At 46.8% G+C, this 14,790-nt stretch overlaps 1 protein-coding gene across 1 annotated transcript in view; it reads left to right on the top strand.

The window, feature by feature from the left end:
* Positions 1–14,790, top strand: part of LOC116938470 (protein O-linked-mannose beta-1,2-N-acetylglucosaminyltransferase 1) — a 125,711-nt gene that overhangs the window by 19,302 nt on the left and 91,619 nt on the right. Inside the window, exons 4-5 of the mRNA XM_076056838.1 lie at positions 2,180–2,307; positions 10,963–11,033. Coding sequence (XP_075912953.1) covers positions 2,180–2,307; positions 10,963–11,033 — 199 coding nt within the window. The remainder of the gene's footprint in view (positions 1–2,179; positions 2,308–10,962; positions 11,034–14,790) is intronic.

The following is a 14,790-nucleotide window of genomic DNA, read 5'->3' as shown; positions in this document are numbered from 1 at the left end:
CTGTGTGTGTGTACTGTGTGTGTACTGTGTGTGTGTACTGTGTGTGTACTGTGTGTGTACTGTGTGTGTACTGTGTGTGTACTGTGTGTACTGTGTGTGTACTGTGTGTGTACTGTGTGTACTGTGTGTGTACTGTGTGTGTACTGTGTGTACTGTGTGTGTGTGTACTGTGTGTGTGTGTGTACTGTGTGTATGTGTACTGTGTGTGTACTGTGTGTGTACTGTGTGTGTACTGTCTGTGTACTGTGTGTACTGTGTGAGTACTGTGTGTGTGTACTGTGTGTGTGTACTGTGTTTGTACTGTGTGTGTACTGTGTGTGTGTGTACTGTGTGTACTGTGTGTGTGTACTGTGTGTATGTGTACTGTGTGTGTACTGTGTGTACTGTGTGTGTACTGTGTGTACTGTGTGAGTACTGTGTGTGTGTACTGTGTGTGTGTACTGTGTGTACTGTGTGTGTACTGTGTGTGTGTACTGTTTGTACTGTGTGTACTGTGTGTGTACTGTGTGTGTGTACTGTGTGTGTACTGTGTGTGTACTGTGTGTACTGTGTGTGTGTACTGTGTGTGTGTACTGTGTTTGTACTGTGTGTGTACTGTGTGTGTGTGTACTGTGTGTGTGTACTGTGTGTGTGTACTGTGTGTGTGTACTGTGTGTACTGTGTGTATACTGTGTGTGTACTGTGTGTGTGTACTGTGTGTGTGTGTGTGTGTACTGTGTGTGTACTGTGTGTGTACTGTGTGTGTGTGTACTGTGTGTGTACTGTGTGTGTGTACTGTGTGTGTACTGTGTGTGTACTGTGTGTGTGTACTGTGTGTACTGTGTGTGTACTGTGTGTGTACTGTGTGTACTGTGTGTGTACTGTGTGTGTGTACTGTGTGTGTACTGTGTGTGTGTGTACTGTGTGTGTGTACTGTGTGTACTGTATGTACTGTGTGTATACTGTGTGTGTGTACTGTGTGTGTACTGTGTGTGTACTGTGTGTACTGTGTGTGTACTGTGTGTGTGTACTGTGTGTGTGTACTGTGTGTGTACTGTGTGTGTACTGTGTGTGTACTGTGTCTGTGTACTGTGTGTGTAGTGTGTGTACTGTGTGTGTGTGTACTGTGTGTGTGTACTGTGTGTGTGTACTGTGTGTGTACTGTGTGTACTGTGTGTGTGTACTGTGTGTGTGTACTGTGTTTGTACTGTGTGTGTACTGTGTGTGTGTGTACTGTGTGTGTGTACTGTGTGTGTGTACTGTGTGTGTGTACTGTGTGTACTGTGTGTATACTGTGTGTGTACTGTGTGTGTGTACTGTGTGTGTGTGTGTGTACTGTGTGTGTACTGTGTGTGTACTGTGTGTGTGTGTACTGTGTGTGTACTGTGTGTGTGTACTGTGTGTGTACTGTGTGTGTACTGTGTGTGTACTGTGTGTGTGTACTGTGTGTACTGTGTGTGTACTGTGTGTGTACTGTGTGTACTGTGTGTGTACTGTGTGTGTGTACTGTGTGTGTACTGTGTGTGTGTGTACTGTGTGTGTGTACTGTGTGTACTGTATGTACTGTGTGTATACTGTGTGTGTGTACTGTGTGTGTACTGTGTGTGTACTGTGTGTACTGTGTGTGTACTGTGTGTGTGTACTGTGTGTGTACTGTGTGTGTACTGTGTGTACTGTGTGTGTACTGTGTGTGTACTGTGTGTGTACTGTGTGTGTAGAGGCTGATTGTGGCTGGCCTCCCGGCCCTGTCTCTTCACGTCGTCACCGTTTCTGCTCCAGACACGAGGGGTTTGTGTCTGTGTACTGTGTGTACTGTGTGTGTACTGTGTGTGTGTACTGTGTGTGTACTGTGTGTACTGTGTGTGTGTACTGTGTGTGTACTGTGTGTGTGTACTGTGTGTGTACTGTGTGTGTACTGTGTGTGTACTGTGTGTGTACTGTGTATGTACTGTGTGTATGTGTACTGTGTGTGTGTGTGTACTGTGTGTGTACTGTGTGTGTGTACTGTGTGTGTGTACTGTGTGTGTGTACTGTGTGTGTGTACTGTGTGTGTACTGTGTGTGTGTACTGTGTGTGTACTGTGTGTGTGTACTGTGTGTGTACTGTGTGTGTACTGTGTGTACTGTGTGTGTACTGTGTGTGTACTGTGTGTACTGTGTGTGTACTGTGTGTGTACTGTGTGTGTACTGTGTGTGATTAGAGGCTGATTGTGGCTGGCCTCCCGGCCCTGTCTCTTCACGTCGTCACCGTTTCTGCTCCAGACACGAGGGGTTTGGTTCCCTCTGTGCATGTCGCGATCCCGCATCACTCACCTTCTCACCAGCACTGGTGAGCAACACTCACCACTACTCACCTTCTCACCAGCACTGGTGAGCAACACTCACCACTACTCACCACTACTCACCACTACTACACTCACCATCACTCACCACTACACTCACCTTCTCACCAGCACTGGTGAGCATCACTCACCACTACACTCACCTTCTCACCAGCACTGGTGAGCAACACTCACCATCACTCACCAACACTCACCAACACTCACCACATCACTCACCTTCTCACCAGCACTGGTGAGCAACACTCACCATCACTCACCTTCTCACCAGCACTGGTGAGCAACACTCACCAACACTCACCAACACTCACCACATCACTCACCTTCTCACCAGCACTGGTGAGCATCACTCACCAATACTCACCAGCACTGGTGAGCATCACTCACCTTCTCACCAGCACTGGTGAGCATCACTCACCACTACTCACCACTACATCACTCACCACTACATCACTCACCTTCTCACCAGCACTGGTGAGCAACACTACTCACCACCACTACACTCACCAATACTCACCACTACACTCACCACTACACTCACCACTACACTCACCACTACTACTACTCACCACTACACTCACCACTACACTCACCACTACACTCACCACTACACTCACCACCAAACTCACCACTACACTCACCACCACACTCACCACTACACTCACCACTACACTCACCACCACACTCACCACCACACTCACCACCATACTCACCACTACACTCACCACTACACTCACCACTACTCACCACTACACTCACCACTACACTCACCACTACACTCACCACTACACTCACCACCACACTCACCACCACTACACTCACCACTACACTCACCACTACACTCACCACTACACTCACCACCACACTCACCACCACACTCACCACTACACTCACCACTACACTCACCACTACACTCACCACTACACTCACCACTACTACTACTCACCACTACACTCACCACTACACTCACCTTCTCACCAGCGCTGGTGAGCAACACTCACCACTACTACTACTCACCACTACTCACCACTACTCACCACTACACTCACCACTACACTCACCACCACACTCACCACTACACTCACCACTACACTCACCTCCACACTCACCACCACCACCACTACACTCACCACTACACTCACCACTACACTCACCACTACACTCACCACTACACTCACCACTACACTCACCACTACACTCACCTCCACACTCACCACCACCACCACTACACTCACCACTACACTCACCACTACACTCACCACTACACTCACCACCACACTCACCACCACACTCACCACTACACTCACCACTACACTCACCACTACTCACCACTACACTCACCACTACACTCACCACTACACTCACCACTACACACCACTACTACACTCACCACTACTCACCACTACTACACTCACCACTACACTCACCACCAAACTCACCACTACACTCACCACTACACTCACCACTACACTCACCACCACACTCACCACCACTACACTCACCACTACACTCACCACTACACTCACCACTACACTCACCACTACACTCACCACTACACTCACCACCACACTCACCACTACACTCACCACTACACTCACCACTACACTCACCACTACACTCACCACTACACTCACTACTACACTCACTACTACACTCACCACCACCACACTCACCACTACACTCACCACCACCACACTCACCACTACACTCACCACCACACTCACCACTACACTCACCACCACACTCACCACTACACTCACCACTACACTCACCACTACACTCACCACTACTCACCACTACACTCACCACTACACTCACCACTACACTCACCACTACACTCACCACCACTACACTCACCACTACACTCACCACTACACTCACTACTACACTCACCACGACACTCACCACTACACTCACCACTACACTCACCACTACACTCACCACTACACTCACCACCACTACTCACCACTACACTCACTACTACACTCACCACTACACTCACCACTACACTCACCACACTCACCACTACTCACCACTACACTCACCACTACACTCACCAATACTCACCAATACTCACCACTACACTCACCACTACACTCACCACTACTCACCACTACACTCACCACTACACTCACCACTACTCACCACAACACTCACCACTACACTCACCACTACACTCACCACTACACTCACCACTACTCACCACAACACTCACCACTACACTCACCACTACACTCACCACTACTCACCACTACACTCACCACTACACTCACTACACTCACCACTACACTCACTACTACTCACCACTACACTCACCACTACACTCACTACTACTCACCACTACACTCACCACTACACTCACCACTACACTCACCACTACACTCACCACCACACTCACCACCACACTCACTACTACACTCACCACTACACTCACCACCACACTCACCACCACACTCACCACTACACTCACTACTACACTCACCACTACACTCACCACCACACTCACTACTACACTCACCACTACTCACCACTACACTCACCACTACACTCACTACTACACTCACCACTACACTCACCACCACACTCACCACTACACTCACCACTACTCACCACTACACTCACCACTACTCACCACTACACTCACCACTACACTCACTACTACACTCACCACTACTCACCACTACACTCACCACTACTCACCACTACACTCACCACTACTCACCACTACACTCACCACTACACTCACCACTACACTCACCACTACTCACCACTACACTCACCACTACTCACCAATACTCACCACTACACTCATCACTACACTCACCACTACACTCACCACTACACTCACCACCACACTCACCACTACTCACCACTACACTCACCACTACTCACCACTACACTCACCACTACACTCACCACTACTCACCACTACACTCACCACTACACTCACCACTACACTCACCACTACACTCACTACTACACTCACCACTACTCACCACTACACTCACCACTACACTCACCACTACACTCACCAATACTCACTACTATACTCACCACACTCACTACTACACTCACCACTACACTCACCACCACTACTCACCACTACACTCACCACTACTACTCACCAATACTCACCACTACTCACTACTACACTCACCACTACACTCACCACCACACTCACCACCACACTCACCACCACACTCACCACCACACTCACCACTACTCACTACTACACTCACCACTACACTCACCACTACACTCACCACTACACTCACCACTACACTCACCACTACACTCACCACTACACTCACTACTACACTCACCACTACTCACCACTACTCACCACTACTCACCACTACACTCACTACTACACTCACCACTACACTCACCACTACACTCACCACTACACTTACCAACACTACACTCACCACTACACTCACCACTACACTCACCATTACACTCACCACAACACTCACCACTACACTCACCACTACACTCACCACTATGCACCACTACACTCACCACTACTCACCACTACACTCACCACTACACTCACCACTACACTCACCACTACACTCACCACTACACTCACCACTACTACACTCACCACCACACTCACCACTACACTCACCACTACACTCACCACTACACTCACCACTACACTCACCACTACTACACTCACCACCACACTCACCACTACACTCACCACTACACTCACTACTACACTCACCACTACACTCACCACTACACTCACCACTACACTCACCACTACACTCACCACCACACTCACCACTACACTCACCACCACACTCACCACCACTACACTCACCACTACACTCACCACTACACTCACCACCACACTCACCACTACACTCACTACTACACTCACCACTACACTCACCACTACTACACTCACCACCACACTCACCACTACACTCACCACTACACTCACTTCTACACTCACCACTACACTCACCACTACACTCACCACTACACTCACCACCACACTCACCACCACTACACTCACCACTACACTCACCACTACACTCACCACCACACTCACCACTACACTCACCTCCACACTCACCACCACCACCACTACACTCACCACTACACTCACCACTACACTCACCACTACACTCACCACCACCACACTCACCACTACACTCACCACTACTCACCACTACACTCACCACCACACTCACCACTACACTCACCACTCCTACACTCACCACTACTCACCACTACACTCACCACTACACTCACCACTACACTCACTACTACACTCACCACTACTCACCACTACTCACCACTACTCACCACTACACTCACTACTACTCACCACTACACTCACCACTACACTCACCACTACACTCACCACTACACTCACCTCACTCACTACTACACTCACCACTACACTCACCACCACTACTCACCACTACACTCACCACTACACTCACCACTACACTCACCACTACACTCACCACTACTCACCACTACTCACCACTACACTCACCACTACTCACCACTACACTCACCACTACACTCACCACCACTACACTCACCACTACTACTCACCAATACTCACCACTACTCACTACTACACTCACCACTACACTCACCACCACACTCACCACCACACTCACCACCACACTCACCACTACTCACTACTACACTCACCACTACACTCACCACTACTCACCACTACACTCACCACTACACTCACCACTACTCACCACTACACTCACTACTACACTCACCACTACACTCACCACTACACTCACCACTACACTCACCACCACTACACTCACCACTACACTCACCACTACACTCACCACCACACTCACCACTACACTCACTACTACACTCACCACTACACTCACCACTACTACACTCACCACCACACTCACCACTACACTCACCACTACACTCACTTCTACACTCACCACTACACTCACCACTACACTCACCACTACACTCACCACCACACTCACCACCACTACACTCACCACTACACTCACCACTACACTCACCACCACACTCACCACTACACTCACCTCCACACTCACCACCACCACCACTACACTCACCACTACACTCACCACTACACTCACCACTACACTCACCACTACACTCACCACTACACTCACCACCACACTCACCACTACACTCACCACTACTCACCACTACACTCACCACTACACTCACCACTACACTCACCACTACTCACCACTACACTCACCACTACACTCACCACTACACTCACCACTACACTCACCACTACACTCACCACTACACTCACCACCACACTCACCATCACACTCACCACTACACTCACCACTACACTCACCACTACACTCACCACCACACTCACCACTACACTCACCACTACACTCACCACTACACTCACCACCACACTCACCACTACACTCACCACTACACTCACCACTACACTCACCACCACTACTCACCACTACACTCACCACTACACTCACCACTACACTCACCACTACACTCACCACTACACTCACTACACTCACCACTACACTCACCACTACACTCACTACACTCACTACTACACTCACCACTACACTCACCACTACACTCACCACTACACACCACTACTACACTCACCACTACACTCACCACTACTCACCACTACACTCACTACTACACTCACTACTACACTCACCAATACTCACCACTACACTCACCACTACACTCACTACTACACTCACCACTACACTCACCACTACTCACCACTACACTCACTACTACACTCACCACTACACTCACCAATACTCACCACTACACTCACCACTACACTCACCACTACACTCACCACTACACTCACCACTACTCACCACTACCCTCACCACTACACTCACCACCACACTCACTACACTCACCACTACACTCACCACTACACTCACCACTACACTCACCATCACACTACTACACTCACCATCACACTACTACACTCACCACTACACTCACCACTACTCACCACTACTACACTCACCTTCTCACCAGCGCTGGTGAGCAACACTCACCACTACTCACCACTACACTCACCACTACACTCACCACTACACTCACCACTACACTCACTACTACACTCACCACTACACTCACCACTACACTCACCACTACACTCACCACCACACTCACCATCACACTCACCACTACACTCACCACTACACTCACCACTACACTCACCACTACACTCACCACCACACTCACCACTACACTCACCACTACACTCACCACTACACTCACCACCACACTCACCACCACACTCACCACTACACTCAACACTACACTCACTACACTCACCACTACACTCACCACCACACTCACCTCCACACTCACCACCACCACCACTACACTCACCACCACCACCATCACCACCACCATCACCACCACTACCACCATCACCACCACCACCATCACCACCACCATCACCACCACCATCACCATCACCACCACCACCATTACCATCACCACCACCATCACCATCACCACCATCACCACCATCACCACCATCACCACCACTACCACCATCACCACTACCATCATCACCATCACCATTACCATCACCACCACCATCACCATCACCACCATCACCACCATCACCACCACCACCACCATCATCACCATCACCACCATCACCATCACCACCATCACCATCACCACCACCACCGCCATCACCACCACCACCGTCATCACCATCATCACCACCACCACCACCACCGCCATCACCGCCATCACCACCACCACCACCATCTGTGTGTGTGTCTGTGTGTGTGTCTGTGTGTGTGTATGTCTGTGTGTGTGTCTGTGTGTGTGTGTGTACTGTGTATGTATGTGTGTACTGTGTGTGTATGTCTGTATGTATGTGTACTGTATGTGTGTGTGTGTACTGTGTGTATGTGTGTACTGTGTGTGTATGTCTGTATGTGTGTGTGTACTGTGTCTGTGTGTGTGTCTGTGTGTGTGTCTGTGTGTGTGTGTGTGTACTGTCTGTGTGTGTGTGTGTACTGTGTGTAATGTATGTCTGTGTCTGTGTGTATGTCTGTGTGTGTATGTGTGTATGTGTACTGTGTGTATGTGTGACTGTGTCTGTGTGTGTCTGTATGTATGTGTGTACTGTGTGTGTCTGTATGTATGTGTGTACTGTGTGTGTACTCTATGTACTGTGTGTGTACTGTGTGTGTACTGTGTGTGTGTACTGTGTGTGTACTGTGTGTCCTGTGTGTGTGTACTGTGTGTATACTGTGTGTGTGTACTGTGTGTACTGTGTGTGTACTGTGTGTACTGTGTGTGTGCTGTACGTGTACTGTGTGTGTGCTGTACGTGTACTGTGTGTGTATGTATGTGTGTGTGTACTCTGTGTATGTACTGTATGTACTGTATGTGTACTGTATGTACTGTGTGTACTGTATGTGTACTGTGTGTGCTGTATGTGTGCTGTATGTGTACTGTGTGTGTATGTATGTGTGTGCACTCTGTGTATGTACAGTGTGTACTGTATGTACTGTATGCGCACTGTATGAACTGTGTGTACTGTGTGCACTGTATGTGCTGTATGTACTGTATGTGCACTGTATGTGCTGTATGCACTGTGTGTGCTGTATGTACTCTGTGTGTACTGTATGTGTGCTGTATGTACTGTGTGTGTACTGTATGTGTACTGTGTGTGCTGTTTGTGTGCTGTATGTGTACTGTGTGTGTATGTTTGTGTGTGTGCACTCTGTATATGTACTGTATGTGCACTGCATGTACTGTATATGTACTGTATGGACTGTGTGCACTGTATGTACTGTGTGTGCACTGTATGTGCTGCATGTACTGTGTGTACTGTATGTGTGCTGTATGTACTCTGTGTGTACTCTATGTGTGCTGTATGTACTGTGTGTGTATACTGTGTCTGTGTGTACTGTGTGTGTACTGTATGTGCTGCATGTACTGTGTGCACTGTGTGTGTACTGTGTGTGTATGTATTTGTGTGTGTATACTGCGTGTATGTACTGTATGTGCTGTATGTGTACTGTACATACTGTGTGCACTGTATGTACTGTATGCACTGTGTGTACTGTATGTACTGTGCGCACGGTGTGTACTGTATGTACTGTATGTGCACTGTATATATTGTATGCACTATATGTACTGTATGTGCACTGTGTGTACTGTGTGTGTACTGTGTGTGCCGTATGTGCACTGTTTGTACTGTATGTACTGTGTGTACTGTGTGTACTGTATGTACTGTCTGCGTTGTGTGCACTGTATGTATTGTGTGTACTGAATGTACTGTGTGTGCACTGTATGTACTGTATGTGCTGTGTATGTACTGTATGTGTTCTGTGTGTATTGTATGTGCATTGTATGTACTGTGTGCACACTGTATGTACTGTGTGTGCTGCGTATGTACTGTATGTGTACTGTGTGCGCTGTGTGTGTACTGTATGTACTGTGTGCACTGTATGCACGGTGTGTACTGTATGTACTGTATGCACTGTATGCACCGTATGTACTGTATGTGTACTTTATATGTACGGTGTGTATACTGCATGTACTGTATGCACTGTGTGTACTGTATGTATTGTATGTGCTGTGTGCACTGTATGTACTGTATGTGTCTACAGCTGTCTGTGGGTGTTGCTCACGACATACCAGTGGTCGTCATCGCCAGCAACCGCCCTCACTACCTCTACAGGTGACTACTACTACTAGCACAACTACAACTAGCACAACTATCACAACAACTACAACAACAACTATCACAGCAACCGCCCTCACTACCTCTACAGGTGACTACAACAACAACAACTACTACCACTACAACAACTAGCACTACTACTATCACAACAACTACAACTACTAGCACTACAACTACTAGCACAACAACTATCACAACAACTACAACAACAACAACTATCACAACAACAACAACTATCACAGCAACCGCCCTCACTACCTCTACAGGTGACTACTACAACAACAACAACAACTAGCACTACCACTACAACTACTATCACAACAACTATCACAGCAACCGCCCTCACTACCTCTACAGGTGACTACTACAACAACTAGCACAACAACTACTAGCACAACTACTATCACAACAACTATCACAACAACTATCACAACAACTATCACAACAACTACAACAACAACTATCACAGCAACCGCCCTCACTACCTCTACAGGTGACTACTACAACAACAACAACTACCACTACAACAACTAGCACTACTACTATCACAACAACTACAACTACTAGCACTACAACTACTAGCACAACAACTATCACAACAACTACAACAACAACAACTATCACAACAACAACAACTATCACAGCAACCGCCCTCACTACCTCTACAGGTGACTACTACAACAACAACAACAACTAGCACTACCACTACAACTACTATCACAACAACTATCACAAAAGCAACCGCCCTCACTACCTCTACAGGTGACTACTACAACAACTAGCACAACAACTAGCATAACTAGCACAACTAGCACAACAACTATCACAACAACTATCACAGCAACTAGCACAACTACTATCACAACAACAACTAGCACAACAACAAATACTACAACTACAACAACAACTATCACAGCAACCGCCCTCACTACCTCTACAGGTAACTACTACTACAACAACTATCACAACAACTAGCACAACAACTATCACAACAACTACAACAACAACTATCACAACAACAACAACTATCACAGCAACCGCCCTCACTACCTCTACAGGTAACTACTACAACAACTATCACAACAACTATCACAACAACTACAACAACAACAACTATCACAACAACAACAACTATCACAGCAACCGCCCTCACTACCTCTACAGGTAACTACTACAACAACTACTACTAGCACTACAACAACTAGCACAACTATCACAACCACAACAACTATCACAGCAACCGCCCTCACTACCTCTACAGGTGACTACAACAACAACAACTATCACAACTACAACAACTATCACAACTACTATCAAAACTACAACAACTAGCACAACTACTAGCACAACAACTATCACAACAACTATCACAACAACTATCACAACAGCAACCGCCCTCACTACCTCTACAGGTGACTACTACAACAACAACAACTAGCACAACAACTAGCACTACTACAACAACTACCACAACTACTACAACAACTACCACAACTACTACAACTACTATCACAGCAACCGCCCTCACTACCTCTACAGGTGACTACTACAACAACAACAACTAGCACTACCACTAGCACTACTACAACAACTACCACAACTACTACAACTACTATCACAGCAACCGCCCTCACTACCTCTACAGGTGACTACTACAACAACAACAACTAGCACAACAACTAGCACTACCACAACTATCACAACAACTATCACAACAACTATCACAGCAACCGCCCTCACTACCTCTACAGGTGACTACTACTACAACTACCACAACTACTACAACTACTATCACAACAACTATCACAACAACTATCACAACAACAACAACTATCACAGCAACCGCCCTCACTACCTCTACAGGTAACTACTACAACAACAACTACTAGCACTACCACTACAACTACTAGCACTACAACTACTATCACAGCAACCGCCCTCACTACCTCTACAGGTAACTACTACAACAACAACTACTAGCACAACAACTAGCACTACTACAACAACTACCACAACTACTACAACTACTATCACAACAACTATCACAACAACTATCACAACAACTATCACAGCAACCGCCCTCACTACCTCTACAGGTAACTACTACTACAACAACAACTAGCACTACCACTACAACAACTAGCACTACAACTACTATCACAGCAACCGCCCTCACTACCTCTACAGGTAACTACTACAACAACAACAACTAGCACTACCACTACAACTACTATCACAACAACTATCACAACAACTATCACAACAACTATCACAGCAACCGCCCTCACTACCTCTACAGGTAACTACTACTACAACAACTACTAGCACAACAACTAGCACTACTACAACAACTACCACAACTACTACAACTACTAGCACAACAACTATCACAACAACTATCACAACAACTATCACAGCAACCGCCCTCACTACCTCTACAGGTGACTACTACAATAACAACTACTAGCACAACAACTAGCACTAGCACAACTACAACAACTACTACAACTACTAGCACAACAACTATCACAACAACTATCACAACAACTACAACAACAACTATCACAGCAACCGCCCTCACTACCTCTACAGGTGACTACTACAACAACTAGCACAACAACTAGCACAACAACTATCACAACAACTACAACAACAACTATCACAGCAACCGCCCTCACTACCTCTACAGGTGACTACAACAACAACAACTAGCACAACAACTAGCACTACTACTACTATCACAGCAACCGCCCTCACTACCTCTACAGGTGACTACTACAACAACAACTACTAGCACTACCACTACAACAACTAGCACTACTACTATCACAACAACTACAACTACTAGCACTACAACTACTATCACAGCAACCGCCCTCACTACCTCTACAGGTGACTACTACTACAACAACAACTAGCACAACTACTAGCACTACTACAACAACTACCACAACTACTACAACTACTAGCACTACCACTACTATCACAGCAACCGCCCTCACTACCTCTACAGGTGACTACTACTACAACAACAACTAGCACTACCACTACAACAACTAGCACTACTACTATCACAACAACTACAACTACTAGCACTACAACAACTATCACAGCAACCGCCCTCACTACCTCTACAGGTAACTACTACAACAACAACTACTAGCACAACAACTAGCACTACTACAACAACTACCAAAACTACTACAACTACTAGCACAACAACTATCACAACAACTATCACAACAACTATCACAGCAACCACCCTCACTACCTCTACAGGTAACTACTACTACAACAACTACTAGCACAACAACTAGCACTACTACAACAACTACCACAACTACTAGCACAACAACTATCACAACAACTATCACAGCAACCGCCCTCACTACCTCTACAGGTGACTACTACTACAACAACTACTAGCACAACAACTAGCACTACTACAACAACTACCAAAACTACTACAACTACTAGCACAACAACTATCACAACAACTATCACAACAACTATCACAGCAACCGCCCTCACTACCTCTACAGGTAACTACTACTACAACAACAACTAGCACAACAACTAGCACAACAACTAGCACTACCACAACTACAACAACCACTACAACAACTAGCACAACAACTATCACACCAACTACAACTACTAGCACAACTAGCACAACAACTAGCACTACCACTACTACAACTAGCACAACAACAACAACCACTACTACTACAACGAGCACAACAACCACTACTAC

This window comes from Petromyzon marinus, chromosome 78 (assembly GCF_048934315.1).
Source record: "Petromyzon marinus isolate PM22_M1 ecotype Great Lakes invasive population chromosome 78, UKy_Petmar_22M1.pri1.0, whole genome shotgun sequence".
Classification (NCBI taxonomy): domain Eukaryota; kingdom Metazoa; phylum Chordata; class Hyperoartia; order Petromyzontiformes; family Petromyzontidae; genus Petromyzon; species Petromyzon marinus.
This window is presented reverse-complemented; position numbering and strand designations above follow the sequence as displayed.